Below are 19,560 nucleotides of genomic sequence, written 5' to 3' on the forward strand. Positions count from 1 at the left end.
TTACTATCCCTCCCCCTCCCCGCCCCAGCCTCCTCCTCCATTCCCCCACCAAGTCGCCACTCCCATCATCCACTGGTGCTGGTGCTGCTGCTCGCAGTGTGGTTTCAGTTGCCTGAGAATGCAGTAGCGTGTGAGTTGCATTTGTGTGTGTGTGTGTGTGTGTGTGTGTGTGTGTGTGCGTGTGCACGCGCGTGCTCATGTATTGTTGACAAAGGCTATTGGCCGAAAGCTTTAAGTATGAAAATCTTTCTGTTGTGCCTACCTGTGACTCAGCATCTCCATTATATGGAGAGTAGCAACTTTCCTTCTCATAATATTGTTACATTCCACCCTGGATTTTCCATAGTTACATGTGAAAAATATGCGCAAAACATTTTGCAACCGTTTTTTAATGAACTGAGTGAAAGAATAAAGCTTCACATTTTTTCAACAGGGCTCAGCAAGAGCTCATACGGACAGTTTCTTTGCACACAATTCACGATATGTTCAATTAAAGAGTGATTGGTAACAATATTTGACCTGCTAGAAGTCCTGATTATGGTTTTTACTTGTTAGGTGCACTGAAGGACAAAGTATAAACAACGAATCCTCACACCACAGAGGAACTCGAGGATAATATCCGAGAATCAATTAATTCAATAGCTCTGAGATAATTACATCATGTGATTAAAACCCTGTATATGTCCTTTGTCATTACCTGCAGGGGTTGAAATATTTGGTTCTAAGCAAGTAAATGTTCATAAATGGAAAAATCCATGCATTTACATCAACCTTGTACTGTCCCAGTCCTAAGGAATCTATCTTCTAACATGATTAACTTGCAAGTCTTTTGACAAAACAAGTAAGTTCCAGGTTGTCATATTTGGAGCATTCTGAGTCCCATTAAATGATCCTATATGAATTTCTCTATTTGCAGACAGTGTAATACCAACATAGAACTCAAACCTGCTTAATCCAAACATCTGACTTACCTACGATGCCATATTTCATATTCTCGACCAGGAACAGCAGCTTTCTCTTCATTAAGCCACAGGGTATGTAATTCTGTAAACCCTCCATCTGCAATATTGAACATGAACTTCCTCTTTGGTTTATCTGGACCAGTGAGATCTTCAACCAATTTCATGTCTTCCACAATTTTTACACTCTCTTCCTTCCTCATCTCATCTTTGACTAACAGCTCCTTCTTTTCCTAAAAGAAAGGAAGAGATTCTGTCAAAGGAAAAACCATCCTCCACATGTGATAATACTGATAATGCACATAAATTATAATCCACAATTATCTCTCTACTAGCATGAAGCAGCAAAAATCTAATTGCGATCCACACAACAATGCAAAAGCCTCATTTTTTAATCCTTCAGAAACACTGCATCTTTTTGAGGTACAAAATGGTGTGAAAAAAAATTCAGACTAAAGATTTCCAATATACTTACTTCCACAGGCCTCTTCTCATCATCATCTTTGACAACCATAACATCATCATCGTCCTTCTTAACTAATGTTTGTGACAGAGTAGTGCCTGGTTCTTCCTTTACTTTAATTTCAGAGCTGAGAGTGGCATCTTGCTGTTCTGAGCTTTTTTCTGCTTCTGTGTCATCACGGACGACCCCTGATGGGGCTCCTGTTTCTACATCCATTTTGCGCTCCTCTGGAACGCCATTTGATCCAGTGGAATCTGGCTCCATTTTTACTTCTCCCAAGTTTTCTACCGGAGCTGGCACACCAGCAGGTTCTGGCTTGTCAACAGAAGGACTTGTCCTTTCAGGATCATCCGTAGATGGTTTTTGGTCTGCTGTTAAGGGAAGCTCATCTTTCTTCTCGTTGTCTTCTTTGGTGGTACTCAAGTCCTTATCCTTATCTTCACGCCCAGACAGATCTTCTGCCTGAAATGTTATTTCAAATTCTCATATACATGTAACAAATGTTACTAAGCAACATTTTTAACGGGGTACATACTGTGGCCCCTAGACGATCAACAAAACTGTGCAATATTTCCTGATGCTCAGTAATATAGACTAGATAGGAGCGAACAACAGGTTGCTCCATAATATTGAAAGCATCAAAAACTTTGGGGATATACTGCACTACCTGGAAATATTGTGCCACCTGTGGGCAGTACTGACAATGTCCTTGAGAGTCTCTCACATGTGACACAGACCAAGGAGTTAGGTTAGGTTTTTTGTTAAGTGGAAAAGGAGTTCAAAACAAGATGAAAGAGCATTATTATTGGAGTGCATCGAAATGTATAAACCACTACTGCTAGGAGAAACCACATATGGATCAGCTGTATTTTATTTTACATTGTTTTATCAAAACGTGGATTTCCTACAGAAACTTTTATGTTTTGTCCCACACTCAGGGGACAAATAAGTAACATTAGCCGAGGCATTAATAAATTAACTAAGGCAATGTGATTATGCAGGGGTGACTCATATTACAATGCAAGCGATGTGGCTATGCGGCCTTATTTTTCCATTTGTTGCAACAAATTTACACTTTCCTCTTTGCTTCAACAAGCTGTCGGAATATTTTGCAGGAAAAATTAAGTATTTCAGTCTCCGTAGAACAACCTACAGAAACACGCTGGTCAAGGAGTAATGATGTCTGCTATAGTCCAAATATAAACTGCGCAGAAACAGTATTAGCTTTGGAAGTTATTTATAATGATGAAACTCAAAAGGTTTCTCTCAGATGCAAAGAAATTGGAATTCTGAGCAGTGTGCGGATTATGAAAACTGTGCTAATGACAACTTTTTGGTCAGCAATACTGAACAGATCTAACGCTACAAAAAAATTGTTGCGAACTGTTGATACAGATACTGGGACTGCGATAAAGTTGTACAATTCTTTACTTGAATACGTCCGAGAAAATAGTTCGAGCTTGAATACTACTTTTGAAGCAAGGGAAGGTTTCCAGGTGAATACATTTTTAGTTACCACAGAGAGACCGCTACCCGATTTGGAGAAATGAAAAAAACTCTTTGGAAGAGTTTTATAGCAATTTTGAGTTCCAAAGAAATTTTTCTGGATGAGATGACACTGAACTATTTAGATGTGCTAGAAAACTGCAACAGTGTTACAAAGACAACATTGAAGAATTTTTGAGGGATGAGGTGATTCATTTTAAAGCATACATGAAGAGCAACCGGTTTTCCATAGAGTTCTCTTTCTCACTCCTCAAAAGATTCGATAATTATTTGTGGCCATCCATGTCAAAGGATAGAGTCATTGGTCTTGCTGTCCTCTCCATAAATCCTGACAGACCACAGCCTATTAAAATTTGACTGACGAATTTGAAAGAACACCGTAAACAGTTTTGCCTGATTTGAGTTTGGTGAGTTCAATATTCATGTATTTATTATTATTATTATTATTATTATTATTATTATTATTATTTGCAGCACTCATGGTACTCAGTTACATACAGATGTAAGTTAACTGGTGGTACATGTATGATGAAACAAGGAGCGGAAGTATCTTTCCCCGCCGAGGAGCAGCAAATAGCTAAATATGCCCCTGCGCCATATGCAAGACCATTTAGAGATGAGTACAATGTCAAAATGGTAAAAGAAGTTGACCTGTTCCTGTTTAAAGGGACCATCCAGGTCAGAATCCTCCGCAAATACAAGCTTGGATACCATGGCTGCGGTTACCATTGGTTGTTTAACTCAAATGTCCTACTATGATGGGGTTTAAATAGAATGCGATGGAAGGCCAATGTCACCTATAAAATCTCAAATATGTAACACTTCTAGGACTACCATCTAAGATTAGCTGCAATAACTTCTGAACAAGCTGCCTTCTTACCGAAAGTGAGTCACCTCACTTGGTAGGTGTAAAAACCTGTGTGTGTGTGTGTGTGTGTGTGTGTGTGTGTGTGCGCGCGCGTGTGCGTGTGCGCGCGTGTGCGTGTGCGCGCGCACCCAGTTAACATTACTTGGCACAACTGACTGTGCTTATAGTTCACAGTAAAGCTCCATTTCAGAATGTGCTTTTGTTGGACCAAGCACACACTTCTCCTAGCTAGGATTTAATTTTAAGCATGAAGGAAGACAATAGGGAATGTTGTGAGCAATTTAACAGGAGAACAGAGGCCAAGACCATGGTCCGCCGCAGCATGCAAGACTTCATGCAGGCACAATGTTCTGCATTCACAGAGTCTACGACTCACCCAGTCTCACTTCCACTTGTCATGTGTGTGCCTTGTCAGTCCTTCTCAGAACTACTCAGTACAGCACAACATTTCATTTAACAGTGTGATGGGTTACTGTTTTCAACTGAATTAACTGAAGTATTTAGACATAGATTCATAAGGGGACATTCTTAAAAATGTATCCCCTGCGCTCGCGTCCATGCACGCACACAAACGCGCGCGCTGGAACTGTCTTAAGATAACTTTACATTGACAAGTATAATGTGGTATAGTTCTACTTGCTGGGGAAAAGGGGTTGGATCAAAGAGGTACTGAAAAGAATCCTAAGCTTGTTAACTTCTCCCTTACCAGAAGCCAGGAGAGTAAGGCAAAGGAAACTGAAGGCAGGAGTTTTCTGCGAGGTGAAAGGAGTGGGTCATTCACAATCCAAGACTGAATAGCTAGTTACCTTATCATCTTGACTATTTAGAGTCGGTGCTGGGCTTGGAGCTGCACTGGTAGCTGGAGTAGCACTTGTGCTAGTCGTGGTACTTCTTGGTGTTTCACTGCTCTCCTTCACAGGGTCCACAGGTTTTCGTATAAGTTCAGGCATACTGTAGTAACCGTTTATGTGCTCAAATTCCTGGACCTGTCACAGAATGAGACACTCATAATATAAATTTACTGAATAGAGGATTAATATTAACTATCAATCTCTTCTTGATTTGTACCTTTTTGCGAATGAGTGACATCACCCCTATTCTTGTTAACACATGCTGCCGACTAAGCCCCTCCCGGGGAACGCCATCAGCAAATGTTTCAGCATTATCAGCACCAGGTTCACACAAATGGCGCATGAAGAGAGAAACATAAGCTTTGAAGTTCTTCTCTGACTTGCCACGCAAGTCGCGCACCAACCTGCCAAGAAACCTTCGGGAATAAAACAGCATTCATACTTTACAAACACACAGATATATCTGAATGGGACTACATGTTCATGGTGATATAACAACTGGCATGCTCTAAAACAACTATTAATATTTTTTCAACTTAAAATCAACGTCTTGTACCCGAGAGCCAGGTAATTACCAGTATGCTTTTTCAGGGTTTAAGATCCTGACAATTAACCACACAAGATGATGATTTTGTTTCATGAATGTATTAAAATGAATGAAGTTAGCAACACAGATTTTCTACAGAGTTTATTGAATTTTTGCACTTCATCTGCTACCGCAAAATGTCACAGCACGTTTTATCATCAATTTGTATGGTGACGTGAATGTTTTTCATTGCAGACCAATTGCATGTTGTAGTTATTTTGTAAACTGACATTTGAAATTAACTAATATACTACGGAATATCCACACAATTGAGGAACAATAACATAAACACAGATGTACAATATCTAAATTATGATACATATTCTTAAATAGCTGATGATATTAAACAGTTACAGAAAATTTTAGAAAATGTACAGAAAAGTGAACTATAAAAGATTATTTAAAAAATACAAAATGTTGCTAGCAAACCAGTGAAAAATTAATATCAAACTTTCCAATCAAAATTCTTTGCTGAAAATTGAATGTGAAGATGCTGGAACAGTCGCAGAGATGTATGTTAAATGTGTTATAGGAAGTACACAAGTGCTGCAGCAATGTAATGACAAATAGTGTTCCTCTATCTCTCTTGCACTGTCGATGTTTTAGTCTTTTGTGTTTGCAGAAAACTCTTTCACTACGAACTAAAAAGACAATAGGCCAGCCTGTCCTCTTTATATTGCCAACAATTAAAACGATTTTCTTGCATATGAATAATAGTCATTCTGCTTTTGTTCACCACCTGTGACAGATATCCATAAATGAATTTTAGCACCACTGTGTCCTGTGATCTTACACTTCACAATTCTCACTACAAATCACTGCTGTTTGAACTATTTAGTTCCACATTAATACAAACTCTTTGTAATCACCCTAACCCAACATAACATCATGGTTGTTTAACTCAAATGGGGTTTAAATAGAATGCGATGGAAGGCCAATGCCACCTATAAAATCTCAAATACGTAACACTTCAAGGCTACCATCTAAGATTAGCTGCAATAACTTCTGAACAAGCTGCCTTCTTACCGAAACTTGAAATTTAATAGTTTTCTACTAAGTACGATCATCAGTCTTTTTATGGTAAGTGCTAAGCTCTCATCTAAGAGTGAATGGCATGGATGCCTGGTAGGAAGGCAAATTGATACTCCATGGTTGTTTTCAGACGCCTTCCTGAAATACAGCATAACCTCAGTTTTACGTTCCCAGAATTAATGTTTTCCCAGCATTTATGACATTTTTTCCGACCACATCAAATTTCCTATGCCCACAATGTTAATTTGCACCTGATTTTGCGTCAACATATTTATAATTTTCCCACAATTTATGCATCACGAAAAACTGTTTGCAGAGAAAAAATGACACTGGCATGATGTTGGCATACAGTAGTGTTTACAAATATTATGCAGTTAAGTTTCTTGACACCAAGGTGTTCTACTCAGCGGATTTGAACTGGTAAAAGTTGGAACAAATCATGCCATATCTCCCGCTGCTGCCAAGCTCTACTTAGTGTTGTGGCTGATGGGAGTAACTAGGTTCGTTCGAATGAAAATATCATGACCAATCACAACCGTTTCCAACTGTCTCTACGGTGCAAAAACAGTTTCGTGATTGTTGTCAGCATCATGACACCTTTGTCGAACCATATTTAGCGTGTTTCGACGTATGGCCACTTGTGGTACTAGTCGACACCGTGATTCACTTTGCGTTGCTGAAATGCTTTTAGTTTTAACACAGCGCTGGTTATGAATTTTATTCATGCTGAACAAAACATGTTTTGAGAATTTATTCTTGCTGTCAAGAGCAGTATTTATGTATATGTTTTTTGTGATGTTACAAAATCAATCAATGTGAGTGATAGAATGTGTGTGTGTGTGTGTGTGTGTGTGTGTGTGTGTGTGGAGGGGGTGGGTGGGGTGGTTCCTACATAACTGATGAGGCACAGTACCTGATAACCTCAAACAGACAACTAAAGTGCAAGAGATGCAGAATAACACATATTCAAACACCATACAAACTACTTATTTACATATTTGCACTTGACAATGAGAAAAAAATTCTCGAAATGCGTCGCGCTAAGCACGAAAAAACACGTAACTAGTGCAGTATTTCATTATTTAAATAATGAAAGACACCTGCAGGCTTTCAAAGACATCGATTATGATATACGAAATAGAGTCAAACATTCTTACTTCCCAGACAGTTGTCAGTTCCAGTTACATCAGCGGTTTTTATTAGCTAATAAAGCTTCATTAGACAATAAAGAAGTCCCTGACAAGTCTTGATGCCTGTTATGTACAAATATCATATATTACGTGCAAGGGGATATCCTATACAAAACTTTTACAGCTTAAAACGTTATTTTCCACATTTTACATTTTCCTGCATTTTACACCATTTTTTTGGAGTCCCTTGAAAAGTGTAAAAGTGGGGTTTCACTGTATAAAAGTTATTTCCTGTTGGTGAAATTACATCTGAGTCATGCCTCAGCTGTCAGGAGGGGGGCTGATATTCACGAAAGATGTGCATGTACTAGTTGTGGAGCTCCAATGTTGGGAAGATGATAAAGCACTTCAAGGAAACTGATTTCATGATATATAAGATAAGATATTCAGCAATCACAGGCCCTGCAGACCACGCGCTGCTTCCAGAAACTGCCTCCATTCCTTCCTGTTTTGTGCCCCCGTTTCCTCCAGGTGTCTTCAATTCCCAAGGCTGCTAGGTCCTTCGCCAGGTCGTTCATCCAGCGCTGCCTTGGTCGTCCAATGGGGCATTTGTTGTTTGGTTTCCCCGCTAGTGCCATCTTCGCCTGTCTTCCATCTGGCATACAGGCCACATGGCCCACCCCTTGTATTATTTTGCTCTTTATCTTCTGTAGGATAGTCGGTTGTCGCATCAGAAGGTAGATTCCCTAACTTTTCCTCCTCCTCCATTCTCCGTTATCTAAAAATTGGTCCCCATATCTTCCTCATTATTCTTCTTTCAAATATTAGTCATGCTCCATGTTTCTGAACCGTACATTACTGCTGGGCATATTATTGTGTTGTCGATTTTCATATTAGTGTTCACCGAGATCAATTTAGAGCCAAGTGTCTGTCTGAGGGAATGCATACATTTCATTCCCACTGCTATTCTTCCCTTTATGTCCATTTTTATGTTGTTGTCCGTGGTAAACCAAGATCCCAAGTATTTGAACTGGTCTACTCTCTTGCCATCTATCTCAAGAAATTCTTCCTGCTCTTGTCTTCTTCCTAATTGCATGAACTCAGTTTTGTTTCTATTCACTTTGAGCCCTACCTTCTACGCATAATTGTCCATTTTCTAGTACATTTATTTCAACTTGTGCTTTGATTCACTTAGTAGTACTATGTCATCTGCATATACCAGACAACTGAAGTTACCATACATCGCTGCTCCAGCCCACTTCTGTTGCCTACACACTTATTATTTTCTCTAAGATGACATTGAACAGAACACATGAGAGAGCATACCCTTGTCTGAGGCCTGTCTCAATCTCGAATGTTTCTGATGTGGCTCCTCGGAAACGTACTGCTGCCTTTGACTCTTCCATACAAGCTTACACCATTCTCACTAGATTCTCAGGGATTCTGAAGTCACACATTGCATTGTATAGAGTATTCCTGTGGATGCTGTCATATGCACTGTTGAAAATCGACGAACAGGTTGTAGATATCTTTATCATATTCCCAATGTTTTTCAAACAATTGTCTTGGTGTGAAAACGTGATCTATTGTCCAATCTGCCAGCTTGGTACTCCTGTAAGTTGTTCTCTATGAATTGTTGCAATTTTCTGAGGATAATGATGGACAGCATCTTATACATTACATTCAACACGCTGATTCCTCTGTAGTTACCGCATTCCATGTTGCTTCCCTTCTTGTATATTGGGCATATTATAGCAAATTTCCATTCTTCTGGCAGTCTCTCCTCCTCTCATATCAACTGAATCAGTTAATATAACTAAGTGCAAGCTCTCATCTCCCTTCTTGATCAATTCTGATGTTATTCTGTCCTCCACTGGAGCTTTGTTGTTTCTGAGTCCTTTGTGATCTTCACATCTTCTTCACTAACTTCCCATTCTTCTTCATCTTTCCTTTCCTCCGCACTGTTTGCAGGTAATATAACATCTTGGTCTGGGTGATCGTATCATGATAGGATATCTAATGTACACTATATTGGTGTGGTGGGAACTTGAACTGATTTTGTCCAAGATGTGTAGAAGGCACAAATAGCTATGTTAGCAGCAATGACAGCGTGGAGGCCAATCTCAATCAAAGGGTGGAAGCACAGCTTGTTCATTCCCAGAACTAATCACAGTCTTCTGGTTTGGACTCAAGGTGAGAGATTAAACCAGAGGCTCAGACAGTTCTGGATGAAATTTATGACACTCTTCCCCCACATGTATCAGGCATGCACCATACACAGAGGAAGTGGTTATTCTAATAGACAGTATGCCCTGCACATGTAGGTTTTCAGATTAGGAGACTCTTCCATAGGCATGATAGCAAACTGTGATTAACACTTTGAGAGAAGAGTGTTAATTAAGTTCATTATAGAGAGGAACACACAGCCTCACATTGCAGAAAGAGAAAGTGTCAACCTGGTATTAGAAACATATATGGTGAAGTCATAGTAATTGTCTCACTTACTGAATCTACGCCCGCATACTAATAGAATAAGAAAGATGTCTGAATCAAGGAACAAGTATCAGTGAAATCTTCAAACAGGATGCATCAGATTCTATGGTGAGGTCATATTTGTTGCTGTGAAGAGTCATCTCTAACAAACATGTTACCAATTCTGAATGCAAATTTGAAAGAAGGCAAATATTAAGGTGGATAAAACTCAGTTGCTTTTACAGGCCATCAGTATCAGGTGCCGTAGTGACAAGATGCTTCACATATGAACTGAGAAAAATGTAGAGTGTAAATTTCCTGATCATGGTATAATAAAAAGTACAGACTGAAAAAAAAAAAAAAAAAAAAAAAAAAAAAAAAAAAAAATTTCGCATTTCACAAAATGTGTGAAATAAAATGTGAATTCTGCCTCGAAATGCGAAAACATGAAATTACTTAATAGAAACTATTTTGTAGCGAACTATAATTACATGAACTATTTAATCAAGAGAAGTTGAAATAGCTTTATTTTCTGCATATAAATACCGGAAACTTAGTTGAATGGTCTATTTGAGATATAAATGCTGCGTAGTAGAAGAATTTTGCAACAAAAAAAAAAAAATGTATTTGTTCGTTAGCTAAAGCTCAAAAGGTGGTATAATGCATGCACTATTAATGTGGAAAATTTGGTGGTGGTATTTCGAACTGTGGATGCATACCACTAAAGGTCAGGCCTGAACTATGTCATTAGCAACACTCTGCTAACATCAACACGCTACTGCGCGCTAATTGTTCTCAAGTGCTTTGCATTGCACGTTGCTCGTTTTCTTTTCTTATTTTGAAGTAAGTGAAGTAACTAATCACGGTCCATCACTTATTTCTATTACAACCCTTACTTGTTATTTCCATACAGAGGGACCAGAAGACTTTTTCTAAAGTAGAGGCGCGCGCGCGACCACTGTCTCTAGCAACTAAGGCTGGACTCTACATCTCCTCAATATGATTAGTTATCTATCCTTTTTCTGTTCAGTTCTGTTTAACCCTTGGCAACACTGGCTATTACTTCGAGCCCTGACTTCCATTAGTATGAAAGTTTTATATGTTTTACAGTAAAACAGGCACTTCTTTTGTTTCAATAGACTGCTACAATTTTATCTAACCAGAGTGCAACTCTCAAGTATTCAGAAAGAATTATTTCCTTTTTCGAAGTATGGACTGAACATTCAAATATTTAGTTTACTTTTCTTATACTCACCACTGAGAGTTGAAAGCATCCTGTGGTGGCATGCCATAACGCATTATTGCATTCAAGAATGCTTTACGCTGCCGGGCATTGAAACCTAATACCTGTTCAAAATAAAGGAATTTGATCAGTAGGAATCACTTCTTACACAATAGTGGTAATTCAGTTGTAAATACTAGTTTCTGCACAGGTACTGCTGACTGAATAATTGATTTCAAACATGAGTTTATGACATTTCTGAAAGAATTAATTCCCATCAATATTTATGCCAATTCCTATGATGTAAAATAAATATACTATTTGGGGGAGGGGGGGGGGGGGGGGGGGGGGGGGAAGGGTCTCGTAGATACCTCAATGTTTCCACCAACACGAGCAAGAAGGGGCGGTAGTGGTCTGTCACGCTCCTCTTTCCTTTCTGGTCGCCTACGACTACGGCGACTGGCATCTGTAAATTAGAAATTTAAGAAATTGCTTATTGATATAGAAATAAAACAATAAAACTGGAAAAAATAAATAAACAACACCAAGAACTACTTACATATAACAAACTCTTAGATATCAATTACAATCTGTTTCTGAGGGTCTGATAATGTTTTCGTCTGTGATCGGCAGCTTTGTTTACTAATAGATATGTGATATGGCTATGGAAGAAAACAACTTACCATCATTCTTCTCATCAAAGTCATCATCTTCTTTATCATCATCTGAAACAGAAAAACGTTTAGTGAAATATAGCCTGCAATGCGAGGAGTGAGAGCCAACAGAAATGTGGCAGTACAAATTTTAAAGCCCCACACAAATAATATTGCTCAAATCTATATGGTAACTTTATATTGTCTCACTAAGAGGTTCTAATGTTCTCTTTTGTAATAAATTTCACCCTAACATTAAACCATACATTTTAATTAATGATGATAGCTATCCCATCTAAATTTAAATGACCTTGAAACACATAGATTTCACAAAAACAATTTACTGCATATTTCAAGAAGACATCATTGTTAGTTGGACAAAATTTTTAGTCTTACTCATTGGCTCATCAAATTATCTCTGAAGCTCTGCCATTTTAATTTTTTGAAACAAAGGTCATAATTTATCTAATATGATTTACTGTGATGGAAACTTTAAATCCTTGTCCTACTCAGTCAAAGAGTTCTCACCGTGTTTACTCTAATCTAAGCCGCACTTTTTTTCCGGTTTTTGTAGTCCAAAAAACCGCCTGCGGCTTAGAATCGAGTGCAAAGCAAGCGGAAGTTCTGAAAAATGTTGGTAGGTGCCGCCACAACTAACTTCTGCCGTCGAATATATGTAGCGCTACACTGGCGTGCTTTGTAGGCACAAAGATGAATACTGGCGCCAAAACCTCTACGTCAGTAAATAAATTTTTTTTTTTAAAAAAAAAGGTGGAAGACGAGCTTTTTTCACCGCGCTGTGTTTCGACCACTGCATTTTCACACATTATCCAACGAAGTAAATACAAATTCCGTATTGTTCATCTTCGAATGTAGCAGAATTTCAGTGTACTACGAAAATACGACTGGCAAGACTGTTTGGGATATTTGTCAATATGGCCAACTCTACGTTCTGAATTTTTTCCTACCTGTGAAAAGAGATAGTTGCTAATAGGAACCTGATGAAATGTGAATCACATGCAGTATTCTCTTCACTGTAAGAATAATACGAATATAAACATTTTGCCATGTATTCTTTCGTGTTTGCTGTTATCTCATTTAAATCCTGTCTCCCTAATAAACTACGAAACTAGAGTGAGACAACAGCAAATGCGGAAGAATATACATATCGTGTCATGTTTATATTCGTATTATTCTTATGCCTAATAGTGATACAGTCAGAGATGAAGCACGGCAAATGACTAGATTTTTAAATCTTAGATGACTAATTTCTGTGCACAATTTGATGTACTAAAGAAGCGGCCGCAAAGATTTTCAAACGGAGAAAAATGTTCGCCTAACTCTCGTTCAGAACATCTTCTATCATATGCAGTCTATTATTTGGTTCTTGTTGATCATTATCAAAGAAAGCAGCAGTGTAAGTAACAACTAATAGCAGTCTCTTGCCATTGTTTCGCTAATGAGACGATTCCTCTCTTTTTTTAAAAAAAAGAGTAAGTGGCAGTAGCGCGCACAAAAGCAAGCCATGCCGAGCGGCGACAGGCCGTAAACACGCACTAACAGAATGCGACAAACAATGCACGACACTGTACAGTAATGTATTTTCAGCTTAGAGTGACGTAAACACCTATAACAAAGAAAACGGCACGTATCAGATCAAAGCAAAATAAGCAATCGATTCAAACCAGACGAAGCATGTGAAAAAGGAAGGGTACCTGTATAAATACGGACAGAGTGCCTGACGCATAGCAATGGCTACCTGGTAAAGCTTAACTGCTAGGCTTACGACTCGAACCAAACTACTGTAGCTGTATCGTCATTCATTCTACCTGAATTGTGTCTCATATTACAATGGACCAACTTTGTTTCGATTTGGAGGTGCGGCCTAAAACTTTTCTCTCCCCTTGAATTTCGAGTCTCAAATTTCACGTGCGGCTTAGATTCGGGAATTTTTTTTTTCCGTTTATTTCGAGTCTCATTTTTCAGGTACGGCTTAGATTCGAATAAATACGGTAAATTCGAATTAGGTGTTACACTGAGAAATGGGATATCATTTAATTTTTCTAACTTGCCAGCTGCAGCCTAGTAAATATCAGTGTTGGAGGGAGAAACCAGTATCAAAGGCAAACAAACTTCTCAGTGGCCAAACTCTAGGAACAATAAATTAATGAGAATTCATTTCTATTAGACTGCATGCGCCTATTAAAAGGCAAGCAATTTATAACGTTTGTCCCAGAAATTTTCTGATATGCTCCAAGTTATCTTCAATTTTTCATACCGCTATATGTCTTCACTTTGCACGCGCGCAATACACACATCAATTCTGCACTAGATATTCTTATCAGCAAGCACTACATTTGTGCACTTCAGAAAAAGATATGATTACTACTGTGAGTATAATGACAAAACTGGACACTGCTAAAATCTGGATTTTAGTAAAGGGTCACTTGTATCTAAAGATGTACTTTACTGCTTACTGAAATATGAAACATTTCCAATTTTATGCGGCTATGGGTGTTACATTGTTATGATTCTCTTAATAATCAAACTCTTAAAATACTCGAGAAAATCTACATTGACTGATTCTGGAAAAAGATTTTAAAAAGGCACCAGACACAATTAACCTCTTGATGATGCAGCAGATCTGCTCTCTGCATTCTGTGCTGAGCCCAGCTTTGTTGCCACTGTACTGCTTGTCTAATGCTGCTATGAAATACTTATCATCCTAGTTTAAGGAAACCATTTCTTTGAAAAAAATTGATGTGTAAACATCTTACAGCCTGAGACATTTGTTCAATAAAGGACTGCATTTCTTTATGTTATTCATCATAGTAATTGAACTGGATCAAATAAAATAAAGCACTGCATAAAATTTTAAATAGTTTGCAGAGGAAAAAACTGCATTGTGTATACTATGCACATGTTTGATTATAGCTCCTACAATGTTGTGTACAAAATGAGGAAGTTAGCACCACATCTGCACACAGAAGTCACCGAATTCCTGTAAATTCCAGGGAGGAGAGCGATGAGCTCTGATGCCACGTTCGACCACATCTCAGATGTGTTTCATCGGGTTCATATCTGGCAAGTGAGGGGGGGACATATCAATTAGAACTCACCACTGCATTCCTCTAACCACTCCATCCCACTCCTGGCTTTTTGACAATGCGTTATCATGTTGAAAAAGGCTACTGCCATCAGGAAACGTGATCATCGTGAAGGAGTGTATGTGGTCTGCAATCAGTGTACAATACTCCTTGGCTGTCATGGTGCCTTCCACAAACTGCACTGGAGCCATGGATGCCCACCTGAATGTTCCTCAGAGCATAATGGGGCTGTTGCCATCTTGTCTTTGCCCCACAGCACAGGTGTCAAGGAGCTGTTCCCTGGAAGATGATGAATTCGTACCTTCCCATCAGCATGAATAAGAAGGTATCAGAATCCATCAGACTATGCAGCACTCTGCCACTGTTCACTGCTGATGATCATGTGACCATTTCAGTTATAATTGCTAATGTGTTAGTAACACTGGCACATGCATGGGTTGTTGGCTGTGAAGGCCAGTCATTACGAGTGTTTGATACACTTTGTGTCCACACACACTTTTATTCACCCAGCAGTTTTAAGTCTGGTGTTAGTTCCACCACAGTTCACCACCTATCCTGTTTTACCAGTTTGTCAAGCCTACAATGTCCAGCAATTTTAATAAGGGGTGGCTGTCTAACCCCATGATGTTTGGACTTGGTTTCACCATGAGTTGACTCGTCATAGCACTCCTCGGACACCTGACAAGTTGTGCAGTTTCCAAAACACTCGTCAAGCCTCCAGGCCATTACAATCTGTCCTCGGTCAAACTCAATGGATCGTGCACCTTCCCTACTGTACACACAGATAGCAGTCTCACCGATACTATATGCACTGTGTGTGTGTCTGACAAGTAGTAATTCCTCACCAGGTGACACTGCTATTTACTGGACAAGTTTATATTGATAGCAGGTCAGTATTAACAGCATTCTAGCTATCAGTGCATGTTGTATAATAAATAATATAAAACTTTTTTTATTTGCTGAGATACGGAATTAAGTTATCCACAGCAGTGAGAGGGTAGGGGAACGGGACACACAAATGTGTTGCTAGTGCTTAAGGAAAGCCCAGAGGCCATGTTTAACCATGTCCACAAGCACCATTCAAGCGGTGGAGTGTTGCGAGTTATGCTGTGCACGGCAGTCAAAGGGTCAGGTGCAGCAAAGCACAGAATAATGGCAAGAAATACCAGAATGTTACAATTACTGTAATTTTACAGTAGCTCAGTATGAAAGATAACAAAATGAAATGTGATAAGTATTGCTGTGTTGGATTTATTTATGAACTTACACAAACTCTTAATTGGTGCCTTAATTATACTGGTACAGAATTCACACTTCCACAGAGCAAAACCATCACAGTCCTTAATAAATGTATTAGGCCACTGAAAAGGGCATGCCTGTGGTATCTTCAGCACTTACTTAACTTGTCTACAGCTTCACTTCCACACTACAAAAAGGAAATCTCTCATCAGCAATACATCTTTTCATTTTCTGCCACCACCTTACGTATTAAAAAATGTTACTGATGACTGACAAACAAGTTTGTTGTCAACGTAAGTTTTGTCTCTGTAAATACAATTTTGATGGAATATGGGACTTGTGTATTTGAAGGGAGGAAGATAAGGATTTAATGTCTTCTTGGTGAAAAAGTATTTACAGAATATGTGCAAATTCCAATTAGTCAGGGATGAAAATGAAAAAAATCAGCCACTGCACCAGCAGGAACATTAAACAATTTACAGAAGACAAACTGTCAATATGAATAACTGCTGCATATATTTGGGGCAAAACAGACATTATATCGACCACTCTTTCCTGGCTGAAACTCTTACAGTCATGCACATTCCACTGTTTTAAAGGTTTTGAGACAACCAACAGTTGCCAATTTGCAGGATGGTTCAGCAAATGTCAGACTTTGCTACAAGGAATAGGACAGTTATCTGAGTATGGCATTTGTGTCACATGAACTATATGGTTTTTGAGACAGTCCTCTAACATTCAGTGTTTCTTTTCACTGAGGGCTGGTCTTATTCCTGTCTAACTGTGTGTTGTGACTCATCGATCTTTCGAAGTGCTGCCGTGCAGTTACGCGCGTCCTCTACATGCGGCGCTGTCTGCCGGCCATGCAGCAGCAGCGCCACCTAAGTGGCCAACCAGGCAGCGGGCGCTAGACTCATACTCAGTTTTGATTTGACTGTTAAAGTGTACATATGTCTTACTTTGTTTACTTGATCTGTGACTTACATGTACTGTGTCGTCCTTGAAATATATTTGTTCAACTTGACGTTATAACAATTGGCGACAAGGTAGTGAATTTTTCTTTTTCATCACTGACCCACAGGTTTCCAAGGCTAATTTAGAGCAACTATTGCAAGGTCTCATTGAACAGCAAAAGCTTCTCACAACTGCGATTCATGATTTCGTCGCGGCATCAAATGCAGGACGTCTCTCGACGTCGTCTCTTCCTCCTTACGACGAGACTGCGGAAGACTGGTCTGATTACGAAAAACGTCTTCGACAGGACTCCTTGGCATTTCATGTCGCTGACGAACAAACATGTTAAGTCTCTGTTCCTTTCATGGATTTCACCTCAAATGTATCAGTTATTGTCGCAATTGGCTCCTTTGAAAGATCCTGCGTCTTTGTCCTTTGCTGAAATGTGCTCCCTTCTGTACGTATATTTTCAATAGCATACGCATATGGTGGCCTCTCGTGTCACCTTTTATCGTTGTCAAAAACAACCGAATCAATCCTATCGCGCTTGGGCTGCTGAACTTCACGGCCTCAGTCGAAAGTGTCAATTTGTTACTGATGTTCACAAAGAATCCTACGCCAATTCCATGGTACAGGATGCCATTATCTGGTCGGCACCCGACAAAGAAGTTAGGCAACGTGCCCTTCAGTTGGCACATCCGACTCTAAATGAAGTCCTGTCCATCGCTCAGTCTTTTGAAATTTCTCGCGCAAGAAGGGTCACGTGTCAACCGTTTGCAAATCCGACCGCATACCTGATGTTCATGCACATGACGCTGATTCTGCTTCTGTGTTGTCTGTCAATTGTACTTCTTCCCTTTCAGTGAAGTTATTCCTCATTGTCCAAATACTTCGTCAGGATGTTTGCATGAAGGTGGATACTGATTCTGCTGCCACTATCATCAATTTTCAGACGTATATTCAGTTGGGTTCTCCAATCCCGTCACCTGCCACTAGGCAATTACGGACTTACAATAAACTGACGATTTCTCTCTTGGGACAATTTGATGCTGAGGTATCTTACAAATCTGTCGTTCGCATTGTTCCCATATTTGTGGTCGACCATAGTAACGCGGAGAACCTTTTTGGTTTCGATGCCTTTTGCATTTTTGGGTTCTCCATAGATGACTCTTCAATATCGTCTCTGATGCTATTCCTTATGCTCAAATGGATTCCTTGTCGGCGACATTTTCGTCCCTTTTTTCTCCTGGGTTAGGCTGTGCAAACGACTTTGAAGCTCAAATCACGCTCAAACCCACTGCTCGGGCTAAGTTTTTTCGGGCTCGGCCCATTCCTGTGGCCCTTTGTGATTGGGTAAAATGAGAGCTGGATCGTCTCACTGCTTCAGGGGTCTTGCTTCCTGTCACTTCCAGTGAGTGGTCCTCTCCTGTCATTGTTGTTGACAATCCCAATGGTGATATTCGTCCCTGTGGCGATTTCAAAGCTACTGTAAATGCTCAATGCCTCATCAACACTTACCCTATGCCTCAACCTGAAGAATTGTTCACTAAACTTGCTGGAGGCCAGTATTTTTCTAAACTTGACCTGTCAGAAGCTTATCATCAACTTCCTCTCGACACTGCTTCCCGGCCGTTTCTGGTCCTTAACACGCCTTTCGGCCTGTATCAATACCAACAATTGCCATTCGGGGTTGCCAGCGCCCCTGCTCTCTTTCAGCGATTCTTGGAACAATTATTGCTCACTGTCCCTGGGTGTATAAATTACTTGGACGACATTGTTGACACTGGCTCCACCACTGCAGAACATCTTCAGAATCTCCGCACACTTCTTTATGTCTTGCAGACTGCCGGTCTTAAGTGTAATCTTCACAAATCAAAATTTTTTCAGGCATCTATCACGTACTTGGCATTTCAACTCTCTCGGGATGGTATTCGTCCGCTTCAGCAAACTGTCGCAGAGATCGATGCCCTTCCTCGCCCTACATCTGTTAAGGAACTGCAGGCTTTCTTGGGGAAAATGGCATACTATCACAGGTTTTTACCATCTGCTGCTTCGGTGGCTCAGCCGTTGCATCGCCTGTTGCATAAAAACGTGCCTTTTCACTGGTCCGCGTCATGTGATGCGGTTCTCCAGAAATTGAAGACTATGCTGAAACAGGCCTGGCTACTTATCGACCTAGCCAACCTCTTGTTCTTGCCACGAACACCTCTCAATACGGGGTTGGTGCAGTCCTTGCACACCGTTTTTCTGACGGTTCTGAACAACCCATTGCTTATGCATCCAAAACGCTCACGGATGCCCAACAAAAGTATTCTTAAATTGAAAAAGAAGCTTTGGCCATTATTTATGCTCTTCATAAATTTGGCGTTTTTCTCTATGGATCCAAATTTCATCTTGTTACGAATCACAAACCACTTGCTTCCTTGTTTCATCCATCAACGTCACTTCCCGACAAGGCTGTACACCGCCTCCAGCGTTGGGCTCTTTACTTGTCTCGTTTCAATTATGAGATTCATTT

General features: G+C 39.7%; 1 protein-coding gene across 4 annotated transcripts in view; it reads right to left on the minus strand.

Annotated features, from left to right (window-relative positions):
• LOC124607291 (chromodomain-helicase-DNA-binding protein Mi-2 homolog) overlaps positions 1-19,560 on the minus strand; it is a 164,418-nt gene that overhangs the window by 27,653 nt on the left and 117,205 nt on the right. For 3 of the 4 annotated variants that reach the window (XR_006978802.1, XR_006978801.1, XM_047139578.1), the window contains exons 27-33: positions 11,773-11,814; positions 11,461-11,555; positions 11,123-11,214; positions 4,865-5,063; positions 4,603-4,782; positions 1,435-1,884; positions 972-1,192 (exon numbers count right to left, since the gene is read on the minus strand). Coding sequence is in view for 1 of the 4 variants with exons in the window: in XM_047139578.1 (XP_046995534.1) it covers positions 972-1,192; positions 1,435-1,884; positions 4,603-4,782; positions 4,865-5,063; positions 11,123-11,214; positions 11,461-11,555; positions 11,773-11,814 (1,279 nt within the window). In the remaining 3 variants the exon portion in view is untranslated. The remainder of the gene's footprint in view (positions 1-971; positions 1,193-1,434; positions 1,885-4,602; positions 4,783-4,864; positions 5,064-11,122; positions 11,215-11,460; positions 11,556-11,772; positions 11,815-19,560) is intronic. The other variant, XR_006978803.1, reaches the window with a different exon arrangement.

The sequence above is a fragment of the Schistocerca americana genome, chromosome 3 (assembly GCF_021461395.2).
Source record: "Schistocerca americana isolate TAMUIC-IGC-003095 chromosome 3, iqSchAmer2.1, whole genome shotgun sequence".
Lineage (NCBI taxonomy): Eukaryota > Metazoa > Arthropoda > Insecta > Orthoptera > Acrididae > Schistocerca > Schistocerca americana.